General features: G+C 32.2%; 1 protein-coding gene across 3 annotated transcripts; it reads right to left on the bottom strand.

The window, feature by feature from the left end:
- Positions 1-2,215: 2,215 nt before the first annotated feature.
- Positions 2,216-20,282, bottom strand: LOC139520762 (uncharacterized). 3 transcript variants are annotated; one of them, XM_071313690.1, is made up of 3 exons: positions 20,026-20,282; positions 9,314-9,492; positions 2,216-3,383 (listed from the first exon to the last, which is right to left on the bottom strand). In XM_071313690.1, exons 2-3 carry the CDS (start codon positions 9,483-9,485, stop codon positions 2,662-2,664), a joined length of 894 nt encoding a protein of 297 aa, XP_071169791.1. In that variant the 5' UTR covers positions 9,486-9,492; positions 20,026-20,282; the 3' UTR covers positions 2,216-2,661. The 3 variants fall into 3 exon arrangements, with proteins under 3 accessions (XP_071169791.1, XP_071169792.1, XP_071169790.1); XM_071313691.1 differs by having other exon boundaries at positions 20,180-20,269; XM_071313689.1 differs by lacking the exon at positions 20,026-20,282 and adding an exon at positions 15,067-15,168.
- Positions 20,283-20,656: the final 374 nt, after the last annotated feature.

Below are 20,656 nucleotides of genomic sequence, written 5' to 3'. Positions count from 1 at the left end.
CCAAGTCCTCTGCTGGCGACCATCTTCGATAATGGTTCGGCTACAAAGTAACAACACTTGGTCAGCACCTCATTATGAACAGTCATGCAATGTTTGGGTTCATCCTATTCGGTGGTTCTCCAGAAGAAAATATTTGTATGTTTTTTCCATCTTGGTTGATGGATTTGCTACAAAGTAATAACACTTAGTCAGCAACTCATAAGTAACATTCAGGCCTTGCTTGGTTTTATTCCATTCAGTGGTTCTTCAAAGAAGACATTAGTATGCATTTCACATTGTATCCTATGTTAAACTATGCTCCAATTGGTAGCCATTTTGGACGATTGATTGGCTAAACAGTAACAACACTTGGTCAGCACCTCATTAGGAACATTCATGCCATGTTGGTTCCATGCACTGTTTGGTTTCATTCATTTTGGTTCTGTAGATAAGACCTTTGTACGTCCATAGGGTCCTATGTTAAACGATACCTCCCCTATGGCGGGAATCTTGGATGATGATTCAGATACAAAGTAACAACACTTGGTCAGCACTTTATAAAGAGCAGTCATTCCGTTTAGCTGTTCTTTAAAAGAAGACATTTGTATGCATTGTCTTTTGGGTCCTATGTTAAACGAAAGTACCCTCTGGCGGCCATCTTGGATGATGTTCCAGCTACACAGTAACAACACTTGGTCAGCACCGCATAGGAAATATTCATGCAATGTTTGGTTTCATTCCATTTTGTTCAAAAAAGTCCAAAATGTAAAACATTTTCGACGACGACAGACGACGGACGTCAAGAGATTAGAAAAGCATACTTGGCCCTTCGGACCAGATGAGCTATAAAAAGAAGATGTATGTAGTATGATTGCCAAACGAGACAACTCTTTACAAGAGAACAAATGACACAAACAAATTACAACTATATGTCACCGTACGGCCTTCAACAATGAGCAAAGCACATACCGCATAGTCAGCTATAATAGGCCCCGAAATGACAAACGTAAAACAATTAAAACAAGAAAACTAATGGCCTAATTTATGAACAAATAGATGAAAAAAAACCAAATATGTTAAACAGCCTAAACGACATCGACTGGAAACAGGCTACTGAGTTGGGACTGGCACATATATACAATAGATGGCGGGGTTGACAATGTACCTTCCTCCTAACATGGGATAGTATGTAACTTTACAACATAAGAACGAACTATGATTACTGAAGGAAGTTGATTTGACGCCCATTCAGGAAGGCGTGACAAATCGTCACTTATGTCCAATCAGCTTTCCTATTGTACAAATTTTGACAAATCGAATCAAATCAATTCAGATCATTTATTGGTATAAAATTCAAATATTGGATTGTTACCCAGACAAACATGTCATTATTTACAAACATATAATGTTTAAATCTAAGTAACATTCATATTCTATAAGTTATATATTGTTTTGGAACAGGTATAAATACTTTTTTCAAATTTGAATGTAAATGTACAATATTCCTTATGCAAATGTTATAAAATAAAACATGATAAATATATCTGACAGAAATATATAAAATACCCATAAATTTTTATGACATGTACATATTAAGTTTATCTTATCAGCCAGTCTATTTCTTAATACATATAACTCCCTTGACAATACTTTTAGTTATGTCATACTCATTAATGGTAAAAAAAAGGTACATTTTTCCTCATCAGACATTTTGTTGAAAGATGGAACCGTACTCTCTACTTCCTAAAAAAAATTTGCCTACATTTTTCTTACATTTGATATTTTAAAGCAAAATGATATTCATCTTCTACCAACTTTAAACAGAGGGAAGATTACTGTTTTCCAAAGGTATATTCATAATTAGATATCCTGTATCGGTATAAATCTACTAGTAAAAAAAGTCCTAATTTGTAATATATTTTGTTGTTTACTGTTTGTTCCTAGTTTTATTCCATTAGGGTTATTCTGCTCTTTTAAAAATACTTTGTTCCAGAAATCTAATATTTTCTTACAGCAATAACCAGACATTTTTTTTTCGAATGAAATTCTTATTTTCAAATACATGATTGAATCCTATTTTGTTTTTATCTTTTGTATTCATTTAATGACACTTAAACTCCACTAAAGCCTTTACAGCACCAATAGCAATAGGTCACATACCTATTTCTGCTAAAACTGCTGTGCAAACTTCAGCTTTATGTACACCCAATAGATATTTAGCAAATTTTATATGAAATTTTGAGGGCAAAAATTATATATGTCAAGACTTGAATTGTCTAACATATTAGGTGCCCATATTCACTACAATAGAGTAGAATAGTTTTCGAACAACTTTCAAACAGTAAATATTTAGTTTATCAGAGATAAAATACTTAAGCATTGCTTTTGAAGCTTATTTACAAAGATGATTAACAGCATTATTACGACAGCACTTAGTACACTAGAACGACCAATAGCTAAAGGTAAAATTGCTATTCATGAAAGTAAACTTTGTTTTTGTACAATTACAGAACAACAAATAAAGAAACGCAATGAAATATTGAAAGTGTTTCTTCCATGAAACTGTACCCAACGCAAATTCTTCACTTCTCAAAGTTATGAAAGGAACAGTAAATAACTCTTGACAATAAAAAAAAAATCATATCAAAGGATGATTCTACTCGGAACATTATGATAAATACATCAGAAGGTTGGCTGAGAAAGCATGTTTTGTTCACTGCCACTTTGTCGGACCTTGGTTGTCGAGACCCATTGTAAAGTTTGCTTTTGGAAAGAAGTATCCTCCTTTCCACTATGACGATGTTCAGATTTCACGTGATTCGATCCCGTATTTGTTTTATTTTTCAAAGTTTTAACATTTGATAATTTCTGGTCTTTAGAGGAGCAGTAAGTCTCACTTGTGTTTGAATTATGTTTTATTGTCGTTAAGTGTCCTTCAAGGTCAATGATACACTGTTCATTTTCAGGATAAACTTGAATAGATGTGTTATCTCCAACAATATTACAATTTTTCACGTTCTGCAAAGCTGTGCTAGTAGTTGAATTGAATGGAATATCGGCAATATCATTTGAATCTAATATATCGAAGTATCCATATTCGCCAAGCTTGTTATTTAATTCCTCTGAATTTTTCTCTTTGAAATAATTGTCTTTCCTTGACCTTGAATATTGCGAATCTTTAAACAATTCACTTTCTGTATATCCTATCGAAAAACGACTGTCGTTATTTTCGTCCAGATTACTTTCATTTTCGTCAATTTCAGAATTTTTATCATCATATACCGGTTCAGCAGTTAATCCTAACCTATTAACTTCTTCAGAAATGTCATACTCTTTGTTATTTCTTCTTTTGGCAGTCTGTGGAAACGAATGTACTCTTGGTCTGAAGGTTAAATTGGTAGTTTCTACAATAGAGAATAACTTTGAAGATGAAATTACTACAGGCGTGTGCACACGACCGTTCTTTCAAGAAAAGTTATTTTGAACGAAAATTTTCATGAAAGAGCAAAGATTGTTTTCATTTTTTTTATGATAACAGGGTTTCAGAAGGTTTTATACCAAATTTATTACAGAAACCTTTGTCCATTGTTGAAGACCGCGTGGTTAACCTCACATTTAAATTTTTTATTTCATTTTTTTTTTGTCGAAAAAAATGTTTCATAAGCAATCAGGCAACCTATCTTCAGTTTAATACATATTAGTAATATAAACATATAATATATGACACACTCTCAAACGTGTCCATCCCCAAACGTGTCCTACCCCCCAAACGTGTACGATTTTACGTTCCCGAAATGAGTCTGATATATGATATTCGTCAAAATGTGTCAAGTTTAAAACACCATTACTTCTCAAAACTTATACTCGTTGTTCCGCCAGAGATGTGGAGGATGAATATCATTTTCTATTTTAATGTGTTAAATTTAATGATGACCGCATTCACCTATTTCAAGAAATTACTAAAAGCTGCCCCAATTTTTTTTTTAGAGATAAACTAATATGACTTATGAACACAAAAGATAAGTCAATTATCATTTCTGCTGGCTTTCTTGTCTGCTTCAAGCACCGCCCCTTGGTGTATGTTGCAGTAGGGAAACCTACAGTATTATCGATAAATAGCCTGTATGGCTTTATATCGATATTTGAGGTGAATTATATATGAATGTCATGTAAAATACTATATGTTGTTGCGATTAAATCTGTTATTTGTGTATGCCCCCTGGTGACCTAATTTGGAAAATAAAATATCTTATCTTATCTTATAGTGCTAATATGTTTCAGTGACGTCAATCACATTCACAGCTATTCAATGAATGACAAGGAACACGATTGGAGACGTTGCTTTTAGGATGGATTCTAAAATAAAAGAAGATCAAAGCCGCTATTCATAAATATATGAAAGAAATGTGTAGTGATCAATATATACAGACAAACTATCAAAACGTGCAACACTAAGCACAATAAATTTTGTTTTCGTCTACACAGACAAGAAAAAGAATGGCACAATAAAAAAGTAGTTTTTACTGACAGTGGTTTTCTTGATTTTCTTATCAATTTCATTTATATTATTATTATTCATTTATTAGCATTTGTTTCTTCATCACCTGTTTAAAAAAAATTCTTTCCTCATTTTTCTGTTTTCTAAATTTAACAGTTCTCTTAAATTTGATGCAATAAGTGGTCAAAAAAATAATAATAAACATGATAAAGAAATACACAAAATGAATATGAACTCGTACCATAACAAGACTTTGAATGAAAACATTAATATGACCCATGTGATACTTCACAACACGAAGAGAGATATGTGTACTTGACACAGGATGCATAAAGACGTTTTCGCCAATATAAAAACTTGTCACTATAAATTATGATGTAGCTCTTTGCCGTCTTTTTAAACTAGTAAGATTGGAACCTTTACACGAGGAAAAGATGAAATTCCTTCCTGTTCAGTTTACCAATAGAGAAATTGATAAAATCAACATCTGCAACGTTCTATATCACAAGCAGGTAACATCTAAAATTCCACTTTATTTTCAAAATCACTCTGTTCCTATTATATCCTACAGTTACAAACCATTGCACCTAAAGTATTTAACTATAAACAATCAGTTGAGGACTTTGTTTAGAGAACCCCAACATATTAATCGGAACCATAACTTCAAAATAAGTATCGATTCCACTGAGGACTACGCCAGAGCATGGTCTACACTAAAATATTGTTTCTTCGGACAAAGCTTTATATAATATTGTCTTTATATGTAAATCGTAATACTACGAGTGTCTTGTGTCTGGTATCTTTCGCCCATATTTGTAAAAAGAATTAGGAATAAATGAGCACTCAGGTAATCCCACAAACAAAAACATATCATTAGATATTGGTAAGATTTTGGCGAATCAAAAGTCTTTCATGGCTTCAATGAACATTACATTGAACAGCAAATCGGAAGACTTACCTTGTTTGTATTGGATACCAAAGCTTCAAAAAAACTCCGTACAAACAACGGTACATTGCCGGCTCATCTGCATGTTCAACTATAGAATTGTTCATTAGATTGACAAAAATTCTGTTTGCAGTGAAAGAGGGTCTTCAGAAATGAAGTGAAACTGTATACTCGCGTAGTGGCTTTTATAACCATATGAGGATTCTGAAAAACTCTAAAGAACTTCTGGATAATTTTAAATCTCGATCTTTTTCTGAAATTAGTTCTATCAAAACTTTATATTTTTCAATCCTGTATACCGCCATTTCTCATGTAAAATTGAAAAATCGTCTAAAAGAAATAATCCACAATGCTTTTCAACATAGAAATAGTAACATACACTTTATTTTTAACCTTTTGAAACCATACGGCATATTTTGTTTTAATAGTGAAAACAAAAAGGTAAAACATTATTAACAGAGGAACAAGTGATCAGTATGCTGGAGTTTCTTATTGCATGTCATGTATTGACAACTTATTCTGTTGAATTCAAAGGTAGACTTTTTCAACATATTGTCGGACTTCCTTTGGAAACGAACTATGCGCCTTTCCCTTGCTGACGTCATCTTATTTTCATGTAAATTGCAGTTCCTTCAGACAGTTTTCAAAATCAAAGATGCCAGGTCATTTAATTTCACATACAGATATATTGATGACGTTCTTTCAATAAATAATTAAACTTTTCTAATTGGGTTCCGTTAATATATCCCCCAGAACTAAAAATTAAGACACATACATGACTTAATCTGCCTCATTTTTAGATTGATACCTCGCATTTGACATACACAGTCATCTCAGTACGAAAAACTATGACAAGCGAGACGATTTTAGTTTTGAAATTATAAATTCCCCCACCTAGCAATATACAAACTTCACCTGTATATGGGAAATCATTTCCCAACTTGTTCGATATTCAAGAGCTTGTAGCTCCTACTCAGAAAACGTCATCAGTGTCTGCGCAGAAATTTGATGAACAAGGAGTATATTAAAGACGTTCTTTTTCTAACCAGATGCTCCGCAGGGCGCAGCTTTATACGACCGCAGAGGTCGAACCCTGAACAGTTGGCGCAAGTATGGACACAACATTTTAACCTGATACAGATCTGAATTTGGATTGTGATTAAATAGTTGACACAACATAGGTTTCTGACACAGAATGAATGTGGTCTAAGAACTTAAACCTAAAAACTTAATTTTAAATTGGACATTTACCTATTATGGTCCAATATCCAAAATCTAAATACATGGTTAGATTCAGCATATAATAGAACCCCAAAAATTCAATTTTTGATGAAATCAAAAAATGTTCAATTTTAGACCCTTTGGACCTCAATGTGGACCAATTTGATAACCGGGCCCAAATATTAAAACTCTAAATACATGGTTAGATTCAGCATATTGAAGAACCCATATATATTCAATTTTTGTTGAAATCAAACAAAGTTTAATTTTTGACCCTTTGGACCTTAATGTAGACCAATTTGAAAACGGGACAATACTTTGCAATTGAATATTTCTTGCTATTGCGCAAAACTGTGCAATTGAAAATTTCTTGCTATTGCGCAATATTGTGCAATAAGATATTTCTTGCTATTGCGCAATATTGTGCAATAAGATATTTCTTGCTATTGCGCAATACTGTGGAATTGAAGATTTCTTGCTATTGCACAATACTGTGCAATTGAAGATTTCTTGCTATTGCGCAATACTGTGGAATTGAAAATTTCTTGCTATTGCACAATACTGTGCAATTGAAGATTTCTTGCTATTGCGCAATACTGTGCAATTGAAAATTTCTTGCTATTGCACATTACTTAATATAATAATTTTGGACCCCGATTTGGATCAACTTGAAAACTGGGCCCATAATAAAAAATCTAAGTACATGTTTGGATTCAGCATATCAAAGAACCCCAATAATTCAATTTTTGTTAAAATCAAGCTAAGTTTAATTTTGGACCCTTTGGACCTTAATGTAGACCAATTTGAAAACAGGACCAAAAATTAACAATCTGAATATACGGTTAGATTTGGCATATCAAAGAACCCCAATAATTCATTTTTTGATGAAATCAAACAAAGTTTAATTTTGGACCCTTTTGGACCCTAATTCGTTGGGACCAAAACTCCCAAAATCAATCCAATATTGTACAAAAACCAGGAAAAATGCTTATTTGGGCCTTTTTGTGGCCCCTAATTCCTAAACTGGTGGGACCAAACCACCCAAAATCAATCCCAACCTTCCTTTTATGGTCATAAACCTTGTGTTTAAATTTCATAGATTTCTATTTTCTTTTACTAAAGTTAGAGTGCGAAAACCAAATGTCTTCGGACGACGACGACGACGACAACGTGATACCAATATACGACCAAAACATTAACATCACAAATAATACACGATGGTCTTGAAGTATAGATGCTGGGTACTGACGTTGCTTATCATCTTAAGGGCATACGATACAGTTTTTATCCCGTATTTGAATTTTGATGAAAATTTGCATGTAGGCTATTTTTTACCTGATTAAATCAAATATGTAATAAAAAATATACCTTCATGTGCTACTTTTTAAGTAAATTGAGGTTCAAATTTCAGATATTTCCTAAAAATACGGATTTGTTGACGTATTTTTCCTTTCGATAGAAATACATAACTTTTTTGTTTTAAAAGATAAACGCGATCTGGTTTTTGTTAAATTATTTGTAATTTATGTGTTATATAGATATTGCATGAATTTGTACATTTTATATTTACAAAAAAACTCAAATTATTCAAATGATCATGAATGTAGGAAAAACCCGTCATTTTTTGCTGTATATTCAATTTAATCAAATTTAAAAAAATTGCACTTTTTACGTTTTTATGAAAATTGGTACACATAATCTTCTTACGTAATCAAACCAAATGTCATTTTAAAATAGAGGGGTCCATGAACTCGTTTTTAAGTTAAATCAGGTTGAATGAAAAAAAAACAGCCGAAAACTGCATCTTTTCCCGATAAGTCGCCGTTTGACGTCGCGAAAATAACAATTTACGTTAGCCTCCGATGTAACTGTATCGTATGCCCTTAATAACGTTATATAAAATATTCTATTATTTCTCTTTACGAATATTGAATTTACTGTTAAGTCTGTTTTTGTTGATATCCATTTGACGTGGTTCTGTATTTATTCATCCCGTCATTGTGTTTTTGCTCACTGATAGTTTGTCTATTTTCGTCTTTCAATTTTTTCTTATATGCTTTCTTTGTCTTTATGACTTATTGTGATTATTTGTCATATATGACATGGCTCTATACTTATTGTGTCATGGTAAATTTTGCTTATTCTTGTCTTTCGTTTTTGCTTATGTGCTTTGTCTATGTGCCATGTTGTGTTTTTGTGTAACATATTTGTTTGTTTCATGTTCAAAATATTGTGAATAGATATTACTGTTGACTGATGTTTAGCTAGCAATAAAACCAGGTTTAATCAACCATTTTCTACATAAGAAAATGCCTGTAACAAGTCAAGAATATGGCAGTTGCTCTCAATTCGTTTGAAGATTGTTATCTTTTAATTTTGCCATTTGATTAGGGAATTGGGAATTTACGTTTTGAATTTTCCTCGCACTTCAGTAATTTATGATTTTACCTTTTTTCGTTATGATTGCGTTTTTGAGGTTCTTATTGGGATGAATTATGTCATATTAACACCCCCCCCCCCTTCCCAAGCAGTTTCTTGAATTTAAACTGACATCTCTGTGTTGTTATTCAATCTAAAAACTCGACATATTTGTAATCCGTGATGTTGAGAATGTGTCAAAAAGACAACCCGACTAAAGAGCAGAAAACATATATGTATTTTGTGCGTACCTTCGTCTGGAGTTATATCTACTGTTGTTCCAATTGAAGAAAACAAATCTAAAGATCTAAGAAATTTTTCTGAAAATCGCAGGTGACTTGGTCCGTCTTCCCGAGGTATGCGTTGTTCATTGACTATAGGGTTTTTACAGCAATGCGAATCTTCATCAGACGTTCTATCCATGTTATAACTGAAAAAGAAGAATATTTGTTGAAAAATAATAACAGCATGTTTTTGGTATAAACTTGTTCAGTTTGTTACATGAAGCAAATATCGTTTGGTTAAACATTATAAAAAAGCCATTAGTATTTAACTGAATAAAGGTTCTCAAAACGCCAATAGAGCAAAGGCATTTCTCTGTGTCTTGTCTTCAAAACATTTTAAAATTCAAATTCTGTTGTTTATTTTTATTTTAAAGAACTTTAATCATTCTGTTCCACCTGCGTTTTCTCTTTGAATAAATCATTCACATGGTCAAAATGATCCGACATATTTCATAACTCTTATAATATTAATCAATGCAATCTACTTAAAATCATGTTCATTTATATTTGATTTTGCCTTTTGATAAGAGACTTTCCGTTTTGAAAATCTCTGAGTTCGGTATTTTTGTTATCACATTTTTACTTTTTGAAACATTTCTCTCATTGGATAGTTACACACCTTAGTGGAAAAAGTACTATTTAACGGATATAAAAATGAAACATGCATTTTGCTCATCCTGTCTTTTCTTCTTTACTTAATACTCCTGTACGGTCTTTTTTCTCCAAATTTTATCCTAGTCCCCCTTGCCCCTTGCCCCTAATTACAAATGGTCTCTCCTTTAGCAATTTTAGTTTAAAGGAATTTCATAATATGACACAAGTAATGGAATAACCTGGGTAGAAAAGATTTTGACATGAATATCAATTATATGGTCATTTTTATAAATTTACTGAATGAATTATTCGAAAAACTAAGGATTTTTTTATATCCCAGGCACAGATAACTTAAGCCGTATTTTTTTGGAATTTTGGATCATCAATGCTCTTCATTTTTGTACTTGTTTGGCTTTCTAACTTTTTTGATCTGAGCGTCACTGGTGAGTCTTATGTAGACTAAACGCGTTCTGGCGTATTAAGTTATAAGCAATATATGGTACCTTTGATAAGTATTTGATAGGTGTGTAACGAATAGATTAACAAAGCTTACCAATAAAAACATGCGGATAGGTATTTAAGACATCTTTAAAAGGAATGATAGAAAACAGAAAAAAGGAAGACAAATCCACTTTTATTGACTGATTTGTCTGCATGTATCTACATATATATAAATGACCTACTTAACAAACTGAATATTAGCTGTATTATTGAATATAAATAGATTAATGTGTATTCGAAAAAAGTGCATACACAACGATTTGTATATAAACATTATTATTGCTTTGTGTAAGACATATGCTTTTGTTTGCTCTTTGTTTCAAATATTTATCAATTATTATTTATAATAGATTTGTTGTGAAAACGATCGATATATATATATCTAGATTATTCCGGTTTTCACATGTTTATTTATAAACATACACGTACGATATATTATACACAAAGAACAGTACACTGTTTTATTTCATTTTTTTTAGCTCACCTGGCCCTTCGGCCAAGTGAGCTTATGGCATCACTTGGCGCCCGTCGTCGTCCGTCGTCTGTCGTCGTAAACTATTTCAAGAATCTTCTCCTCTGAAACTACTAAGCCAAATACTTCCAAACTTTAACTGAATGTTCCTTAGGGTATCTAGTTTATAAATTGTATCCGAAGTTTTGATCTATCAACAAACATGGTCGCCATTGCTAAAAATAGAACATAGGGGTCAAATGCTGTTTTTGGCTTATATCTCAAAAACGAACGCATTTAGAGCAAATCTGACATGGGGGTAAAAATGTTCATTAGGTCAAGATCTATCAACCCTGAAATTTTCAGATGAATCAAACAACCCATTGTTGGGTTGCTGCCACTTAATTGGTAATTTTAAGGAAATTTTGCAGTTTTTGGTTATTTTCTTGAATATTATTATAGATAAAGATAAACTGTAATCAGCAAAAATGTTCAGCAAAGTAAGATCTACAAATAAGATATAATGAACAAAATTGTAAATTGACCCCTTAAGGAGTTATTGGCTTTTAAAGACAATTTTACACAATTTGTTCATCATATTTGTTAACTTTCAAAAATCTTCTTCTCTGAAAGTACTGAACCAATTGCAGGTTAACTTATGCTAAATGATTCTAAGGGTATCTTGTATAAAATTTGTGTTTTGTAAAAAACATGGCCGCCATGGCTAAAAATAGAACATAGGTTAAAATGCAGTTTTTGGCTTGTATTTCAAAAACTAAAGCATTTAGAGCAAATATGTTGGAGTTAAAGTGTTTATTAGGTCAAGATCTATCAGCCCTGAAATTTTCAGACAAATCGATACTCATTGTGGGGTTGTTGCCACTTAATTGGTAATTTTAAGGAAATTTTGCAGTTTTTGGTTATTATCTTGAATATTATTATAGATAGAGATAAACTGTAAACAACAAAAATGTTTATCAAAGTAGGATCTACAAATAAGTTTAATGACTAAAAATGCCAGTTGATGCCTTAAGGAGTTATTGCCCTTTAATGATAATTTTACACAATTTTTCATTTTTTGCTTACTTAAAAAAATCTTTTTCTCTTAAACTACTGAACCAATTTCACTTTAACTTAAAACTTAACAATCCTTAGGGTAACTTGTATTAATTTGTGTTTTTTATACCCCCCCAAAAAACAAAGTTTTGGGGAAGTATATAGGAATCACCCTGTCCGTCCGTCTGTCTGTCCATATGTCTCGAAAACGCAACTCCTTCTTAATGGATGGACCAATATTAATGAAACTTCACACATTTGTAGTACACAACCTGAGGATGTGCATGAAGGAAAACATTTCTGGTCTGAAATATTTTAAGGGAGATAATTGATTTTACTTAGTTAAATATAGCTATAAATGGCAACAAGTCTGTAAGCGCAACTACTCCTAAACAGATTAATCAATATTGATGAAACTTTACACAGTTTTTGTACACAACCTGTAGATGTGCATGAAGGAAGATATTTCTGGTAAGATTTTTTTCAAGGGAGATAAGCACAACTCCTCCTAAATGACTGTACCAATATTAATTAAACTTTACACAGATCCAGTACATGACCAGAATGTGCCTAAAGGAAGATATTCTTGGTCTGAAATATTTGAAGGGAGATAATTAACTTAATTTATACAGATTTAGTTATTTTTTGGTTTCTACACACTGACTTAAAATATTCAAAGAGAGATAACTCTAATTATTATTAATTTTAAATGTTCTTTCATTTCCTTTCACTTCAAGAAAAATAGCCAATGTTGCTAGGGGTAAAATGCATTATTTTTGCCTGTGAAGAAAATATGACAGATACAAAGAATGTTTGAATGGCATATTTTAGCACACACTGAAAAGCAAAAATAATCATTGATGAATGATTTAAAAAAAAAAAATGAAGGTGAGCGATTCAGGCTCTTGAGAGCCTCTTGTTTTTTTTAATTTGTTTTACAATTATAGAAAGGAAATAATGAACAATTGTAAATCTATAATACCAGTAGTCTTCAATGTGACTGGCTTTAATCCAAGAATTAAAGTTGTCTTAAGGACCCTCTCCCTTTGGGTATGAACATTTTTTTTTAATTTCCACAGTGCATTGTTTTTGATGTGTACTCGTTAGAGTTCATATTTGTATTCGGGTCCAGCTATTCCCTCTTCATGGTAATCTTTGATGCGATGAAAAGGTGTCATATTTCTCAAAAACCTTCCTAACATCGTAAATACCTCAACAGTCCTTTTTTCGTTATATTCACGCGAGAACTTATTTCTCAAAAATGTAAATCTTGAACATAATGGTGAATTGTTTTTTCTCAACATTTCGGAATGTGGCCTGGAAAGATAATCTTAAAGTTTTCTTCGTTTTCGGTTTTATTTCAATTGGCTACATGTCTATAGTTCTATGATGAGTATTGTATCCAATTTGAAAACCTTGAAGTTTCTCTATGTGGGTCATATTAAAAAAAACCACAACATAAGTACTATATAGAACAATTGTCGGCGGCAGTGGAAGGGTCTGCAAGTGGAGACGGCGATATATGAACGCTCTGAAGATATAATTGAGTGATTTTATATTTGTCCAATGTTTGGATTTTGGCGTTGTAAAGTCCCTTTTAACTCAATACATACATTGATACTTCACAATATTCTCATTTAACAAGTGTTCGTCGAACAAAACCGATGAGTGATAACATCTGCCCCGCATCATTAAACTATAGTTTTCAAGAATTTGCATTTGTCTCAGAATTGTTTCTCCTATATACTTTGATATAAGGTTATATTGAGGTATAAAGGGGGAACAATCTGAGAAAAAGTGCCTGTGAAAAGACGTTAAGATGTCACATTATAGGAACAAACATGGAATTACGCGACCATACACTCAGATCATTCATGTGTATCCACCGCCGCAGAGGAAGATACATTCCCTCTGCCGCTGCCGTTGCATAAGAAAAAAAAAACAACAAACCACAGCCTTCGCATGGGAAGGGGGATATAGGACAATTTGTGTTCAAACTTCCATTCACGATGACTGATGGCGAGTGGGCCTTCGTCTTGCAAAAACAATTTTTTTGAACACCTCTTGAATTCACGATTTTTAATCCACTATACATAGAATACTATGAATATACTGACGTTGGCAGGCACACTTTGACGAAATAAAAGGAATGTTAAACCATTGTTGAATTATTTATGAATGGGATACAAGCTAATTTTGAGAAAAATAGCTTTCTGGATCCAAGTGTAAGAAAGATAATTATAGTTTTGGACGATTTGGTGTAGACATCAGCAAAAGACCATAGAATCACTGATATAATTACAGATGATCAACAGATAATTACGTGAGGCAGATAAAATGTAAAAATTAAGAACCATACTTTTAAGGAAAATTTGAGGAATCAACTAGTGAACCATTTTGCATATCTTCTTCTGGATTGATAACCAACTACAACATAAACGAATCGTTTACTTTCTAACGTATTACAACCCTTCTCGTAGACCAATTACTCCTCATGCTACATTCCTACTTCAATTATAACAGACCACAATTTAGCCATCCCTGATTCTTACGAGGACGATCATATCGAGAAGAAGCTAGAAGAAGAAGATTTCATTTCAAATTATGGGCCCGAAAGGGCATAAACATCAAGTTACAACATCAACAATTTTCATAATACAACTGAACATGTACAATACAAACAATAATATAAAAATCAAATACATTAATGAAAAATAAGGATAAAGAACCTATATAATTGTAATCATATATTATAATGCTTTATAATGCAAGTGTGATTGATATAGATGTACATGATACATATATAGCCAAAAATATATACCCATACATAGATAGTTCCATTTATATAGTGTGTATACACAATGAGTTCCATGTTAACTTAGTTCCATATATAGATTGTACACAATTAGTTCCATATATATATTGTACACATTTAGTTTAGTTAAACATATAATCAACTAGCCAAAAACAAAAACAAAAATGGTAAGCATGTATATGGGTCATCCTGTGTCAGCAGAAAATATGATAGCCTTTTGGTTTCCAACAGGTAGCTGACACTAGAGTGTGATATCTCATGGACCATAGGCATGTAAAATATGTGTAAATATATCGTTCCTACCTTTTTCAAAAGCAAACAACATGCCATGTAGCATCATATGTAACTTCCAGATTACGATACCTTAATGATATCAGAGAACATGTGAAAAATTTCGTATTCTATAAATATATAAATAAACGGGTGAAAACCGGAATAATCTAGATATAGATCGACCGTTATCCAAATAAATCTTCATTCAAATATACATATTTAAACAGAAAGCAAATAAACGCTTCAATACATATATAAAATATATTTTAAACAAAGCAATAATAACGTATACATACAAATCATTCTATATGGTTTTTTTTCTCTCCCGAATACAAATAAATCTATTTAAAGCCATTGACACAGCAAATATGCAGATTGTTAAGTAGGTCATGCATGTTATACACACCAATCAGTCGATAAAAGTGGATTTATATTCTTTTTCTTCTATTTTCTATCATTTATCTATTGATTTAAATATCTTAAATATGCATTCGCATGTTTTGGCATGTTTTGTTAATCTTCATGCAGTAATTGAACATTCACCACCACAGACAATCGTCTCAGATTTGTAGGGGGATCTAGGGGGGGGGGGGGGGGGGGGGGTTGATTCTGAGACGAGTGTCTGCGTTCGTTACAGCTCACACGTTTTTTGTTTTGTTTTGATTCATGTATTTGTATAAGCAATAACTAAGAAGATAGCTATATATAGATGTAAATATATATTAAACATAGAAAAAAAAACATCAATCATAGATATAACCCTCAGACATAACAATATTAAATAATATAACATAAATGGTGATGTGAATAAGTTAAATACATGTAGGTGAGAGCAATTCTCAGGAGTAATTCAGGGGCCGTGTCAACGAAGCTGTCCTAGGACCAGGACATGTCTTAGGATACGTCTTAGTCCTAAGTCAGGTTAACGAAAGTGTCCTAAAATAAGATATGTCCTAAATTTGGTCTTAAAGTTAGGATATACAAATAGGTGTCTTAGAATAGTCCTAAAGGTTACAATGTCCTAAAAGGTAATAAAACAAAATATATGGCATAAACTCAATACTATATTAAACTATCATACTGTTATTATAATTAGATTAATAAAACAAAATATTTTTCAATTTTGTTAAAGATTCAATTTTATTACATTAAATTATTTCGTGCTGCCTTTTTTAAAGCCTACAAAATACTACTGACTACATGTATCATCATCAGCAATATATTTTTGAGCATAACCAAAACGGTGCAATATTAATTTAAATATGGGAAAATATTAATTCTTTTTTCTAACTAATCCTGATTCGATATATGTAATGAAATCGAGAGGACCTAACGACAAAAATAGTTCATGTACTAAAATTGCAGCACGGATATTGCATTTAACAAAGTTTTGTGACTATTTACTTTTGTTTTCGTATTAGATTCTTTTATATCTGTTATCATATTTAATAACGTATTTATTAGTATTACTTTAAATCTTTAACTTTTATTTTGCGTTAATTGTTTTCTCTACAAGAGTCGTCCTCTCTCTCTTTACATATAGATACTAAAATACAATAAAATCTATGTCATAGACATCTCTACCTTTTTTTCCAATTGAATAAATGTGTTAGGATGGTCCTATGACCATCGTAGTTAGGACTGCCCTAAGACAGCTTTGTTTTACATCCTAAGACATGTCTCAGACACGTCCTAAGACCATCCTAAATAATGTCCTAAGACATATCTTAGGACATATCCTAGGATACTTTCATTGACACGGCCCCAGGTATACAAAGTACCTATTATTTTAAAATAAAAATATTCTAGTATTGGAAGCCAATGGTCTCAACATATATATATATTGGCTATGTCAAAAGGGTCACTTTAAAAACTAGAGGCTCTAAAGAGCCTGTGTCGCTCACCTTGGTCTATGTGCATATTAAACAAAGGACACAAATGGATTCATGACAAAATTGTATTTTGGTGATGGTGATGTGTTTGAAGTTCTTTCTTTACTGAACGATTTTGCTTCTTACAATTATATCTATAATGAACTTTGCCCATTAGTAACAGAGAACTATATTTGGTAAAAATTTACATAAATTTACCAAATTAATGAAAATTGTTAAAAATTGACTATAAATGGCAATAACTCCTTAAGGGGTCAACTGACCATTTTGGTCATGTTGACTTATTTGTAGATCTTACTTTGCTGAACATTATTGCTGTTTACAATTTATCTCTATCTATAATAATATTCAAGATAATAACCAAAAACAGCAAAATTTCCTCAAAATTACCAACTCAGGGGCAGCAACCCAACAACCGATTGACCGATTCATCTGAAAATTTCAGGGCAGATAGATCTTGACCTGATAAACATTTTTATTCCGAGTCAGATTTCCTCAAAATGCTTTGGTTTTTGAGTTATAAGCCAAAAACTGCATTTTACCCCTATGTTCTATTTTTAGCGGTGGCGGCCATCTTGGTTGGTTGACCAGGTCATGCCACACATTTTTTAAACTAGATACCCCAAAGATGATTGTGGCCAAGTTTGAATTAATTTGGCCCAGTATTTTCAGAGGAGAAGATTTTTGTAAAAGATTACTTTAATTTACGAAAAATGGTTAAAAATTGACTATAAAGGGCAATAACTCCTAAACGGGTCAACTGACCATTTTGGTCAGGTTGACTTATTTGTAGATCTTACTTTGCTGAACATTATTGCTGTTTACAGTTTATCTCTATCTATAATAATATTCAAGATAATAACCAAAAACAGCAAAATTTCCTCAAAATTACCAATTCAGGGGCAGCAACCCAACAACCGATTGACCGATTCATCTGAAAATTTCAGGGCAGATAGATCTTGACCTGATAAACATTTTTATCCCATGTCAGATTTCCTCAAAATGCTTTGGTTTTTGAGTTATAAGCCAAAAACTGCATTTTACCCCTTTGTTCTATTTTTAGCCGTGGCGGCCATCTTGGTTGGTTGACCAATTCATGCCACACATTTTTTAAACTAGATACCCCAAAGATGATTGTGGCCAAGTTTGGATTAATTTGGCCCAGTAGTTTCAGAGGAGAAGATTTTTGTAAAAGATTACTTTAATTAACGAAAAATGGTTAAAAATTGACTATAAAGGGCAATAACTCCTAAACGGGTCAACTGACCATTTTGGTCATGTTGACTTATTTGTAGATCTTACTTTGCTGAACATTATTGCTGTTTACAGTTTACCTCTATCTATAATAATATTCAAGATAATAACCAAAAACAGCAAAATTTCCTCAAAATTACCAATTCAGGGGCAGCAACCCAACAACCGATTGACCGATTCATCTGAAAATTTCAGGGCAGATAGATCTTGACCTGATAAACATTTTTACCCCATGTCAGATTTGCTCTAAATGCTTTGGTTTTTGAGTTATAAGCCAAAAACTGCATTTTACCCCTATGTTCTATTTTTAGCCGTGGCGGCCATCTTGGTTGGTTGACCGGGTCACGCCACACATTTTTTAAACTAGATACCCCAATGATGATTGTGGCCAAGTTTGGTTTGATTTGGCCCAGTAGTTTCAGAGGAGAAGATTTTTGTAAAAGTTAACGACGACGGACGACGACGACGGACGACGGACGACGGACGACGGACGACGGACGACGACGACGGACGACGACGACGGACGCCGGACGCAAAGTGATGGGAATAGCTCACTTGGCCCTTCGGGCCAGGTGAGCTAAAAATGATGTATTATTTTCTAGTGTAAGAGATTGATTAGGTAATTTTGCAGTCCGATAAAATTTACCTGATTTTCACAAATTTGTGTCCTAGCTATAAATATTTTTTTTTTAAAGTGTCTAAATAAATAATTATAATAATGTTTTTTATCTTATTATTGCCTTTTTTTCTTAAATTTCCAAATAAAACAATATCAGTATTAAATAGAATTATTATTTGTGTTTGGTTATAAATTCAATCACATAGTTTAATCCATAAATCTGATATTTTATAGAATGTCAAAATATGTGCCTAATATCTTCAATAGCTTCATTACAGAAAGTACATTTATATGTTTGTTGTATCTTAATTTTGATATAATAAACATTCATTTTTGCCTATGATTCTGCGTACTATTCTGTATTGGAAACAATGATGTTTTGAGTTTTTAGTGGTGTAAAAAGACATATTTGCACTTTTCACAATCAAAATTTTTATTCAATCTTAGAGACCATTTATCTTTACCGTTTAGCCTTTTACCGTGTTTTTTTTCTAATAAAAACATCATATTTACACATCTTTTGAGCCTTTTATACGATAAAAAAAAAAGTGTTCTTATTTTATTTGAAGTAGTCCATTAATTTAATCAAGACTGTCCAAAGGGATATAATGTTTGAGAGAACTTTGATATGATTTTATTGCTGATAGAACCCAATTTTAAACCAGAGAGTTAGATTTAATTTCATTAATATATTGGTATTGCTCAAAAGACATTGATTTACCCTCATTATTTATCAGATCATTTATCATCTCACAAACATGTTTAACCCCGCCGCATTTTTGCGCCTGTCCCAAGTCAGGAGCCTCTGGCCTTTGTTAGTCTTGTATTATTTTAATTTTAGTTTCTTGTGTACAATTTGGAAATTAGTATGGCGTTCATTATCACTGGACTAGTATATATTTGTTTAGGGGCCAGCTGAAGAACGCCTCCGGGTGCGGGAATTTCTCGCTACATTGAAGACCTGTTGGTGACCCTCTGCTGTTGTTTTTTATTTGGGCGGGTTGTTGTCTCTTTGACACATTCCCCATTTCCATTCTCAATTTTATCAATAATACCTTTATCAGCTAAGTCTTTTAAGAGAACACTATGACTTAAATAGAAACAAATAATCTAATAAATAAAACAATGCATATTATTTAAATATAAATTATGCATTTAGAAAAATAAAGAAAATACTGTAAACGAATTTTTGAAATCTACAATTATGTGATTTCAAAACAATACCTGCTTGTAAGAATATGTAAACATATTATTATCCAAGTCCAGTTAATAAGAAGATAATATCAAAACACGGCGAATCGTGTAGGTCAATGACCGTATGCGTCTATCGATTCATTAAAGTAACAAGGATGTTAATGTAGAAGTTTATAATACGTACACACTTCTATCCAATTTTACTTAGTATAAAAGTCGAAACTTTTAATATGTGTATACTATAAACACCAACAATGAACAACCAATATCAGCTGAGTTTACCAGTCGATTTATAAAAACCAACAAAAACCACACTAAACTGGTTATAGTGACATTGGGAACTCATTGAATACATTTAATTTGATGTGTGCGTGACTGCCGATATTTTATTTGTACTCGGATGTGCTAAGAGGTGAAACGATATTATTTTCTGGATCTTACGGATATTTTGTAAGAGTTTTCTAAGTAAAGCTTCTATGTATAATTTTAAACAAGAATTTATTACTGCTGGCACAATACTCGGATTAAAAAAAATATCCATATCAACAGCAAAGGTTGTTTAAATTAAACATCATTAATTCTACAATGGAATGAAAATTTAATACCAAAAATACAAAACTCAAAGGAAATTTGAAAACGAAAAGTCCCTTGTCAAATGGCA

Source organism: Mytilus edulis, chromosome 4 (assembly GCF_963676685.1).
Source record: "Mytilus edulis chromosome 4, xbMytEdul2.2, whole genome shotgun sequence".
NCBI classification, from domain to species: Eukaryota; Metazoa; Mollusca; class Bivalvia; order Mytilida; family Mytilidae; genus Mytilus; species Mytilus edulis.
This window is presented reverse-complemented; position numbering and strand designations above follow the sequence as displayed.

Excerpts from the sequence above, each read along its gene's own strand:
- LOC139520762 (XM_071313690.1), bottom strand. The coding sequence starts at position 9,485 with ATGGATAGAACGTCTGATGAAGATTCGCATTGCTGTAAAAACCCTATA. Across the intron at positions 3,384-9,313 it reads AGATATAACTCCAGACGAAG|AAACTACCAATTTAACCTTC; the intron begins GTACGCACAAAA and ends TCTCTATTGTAG.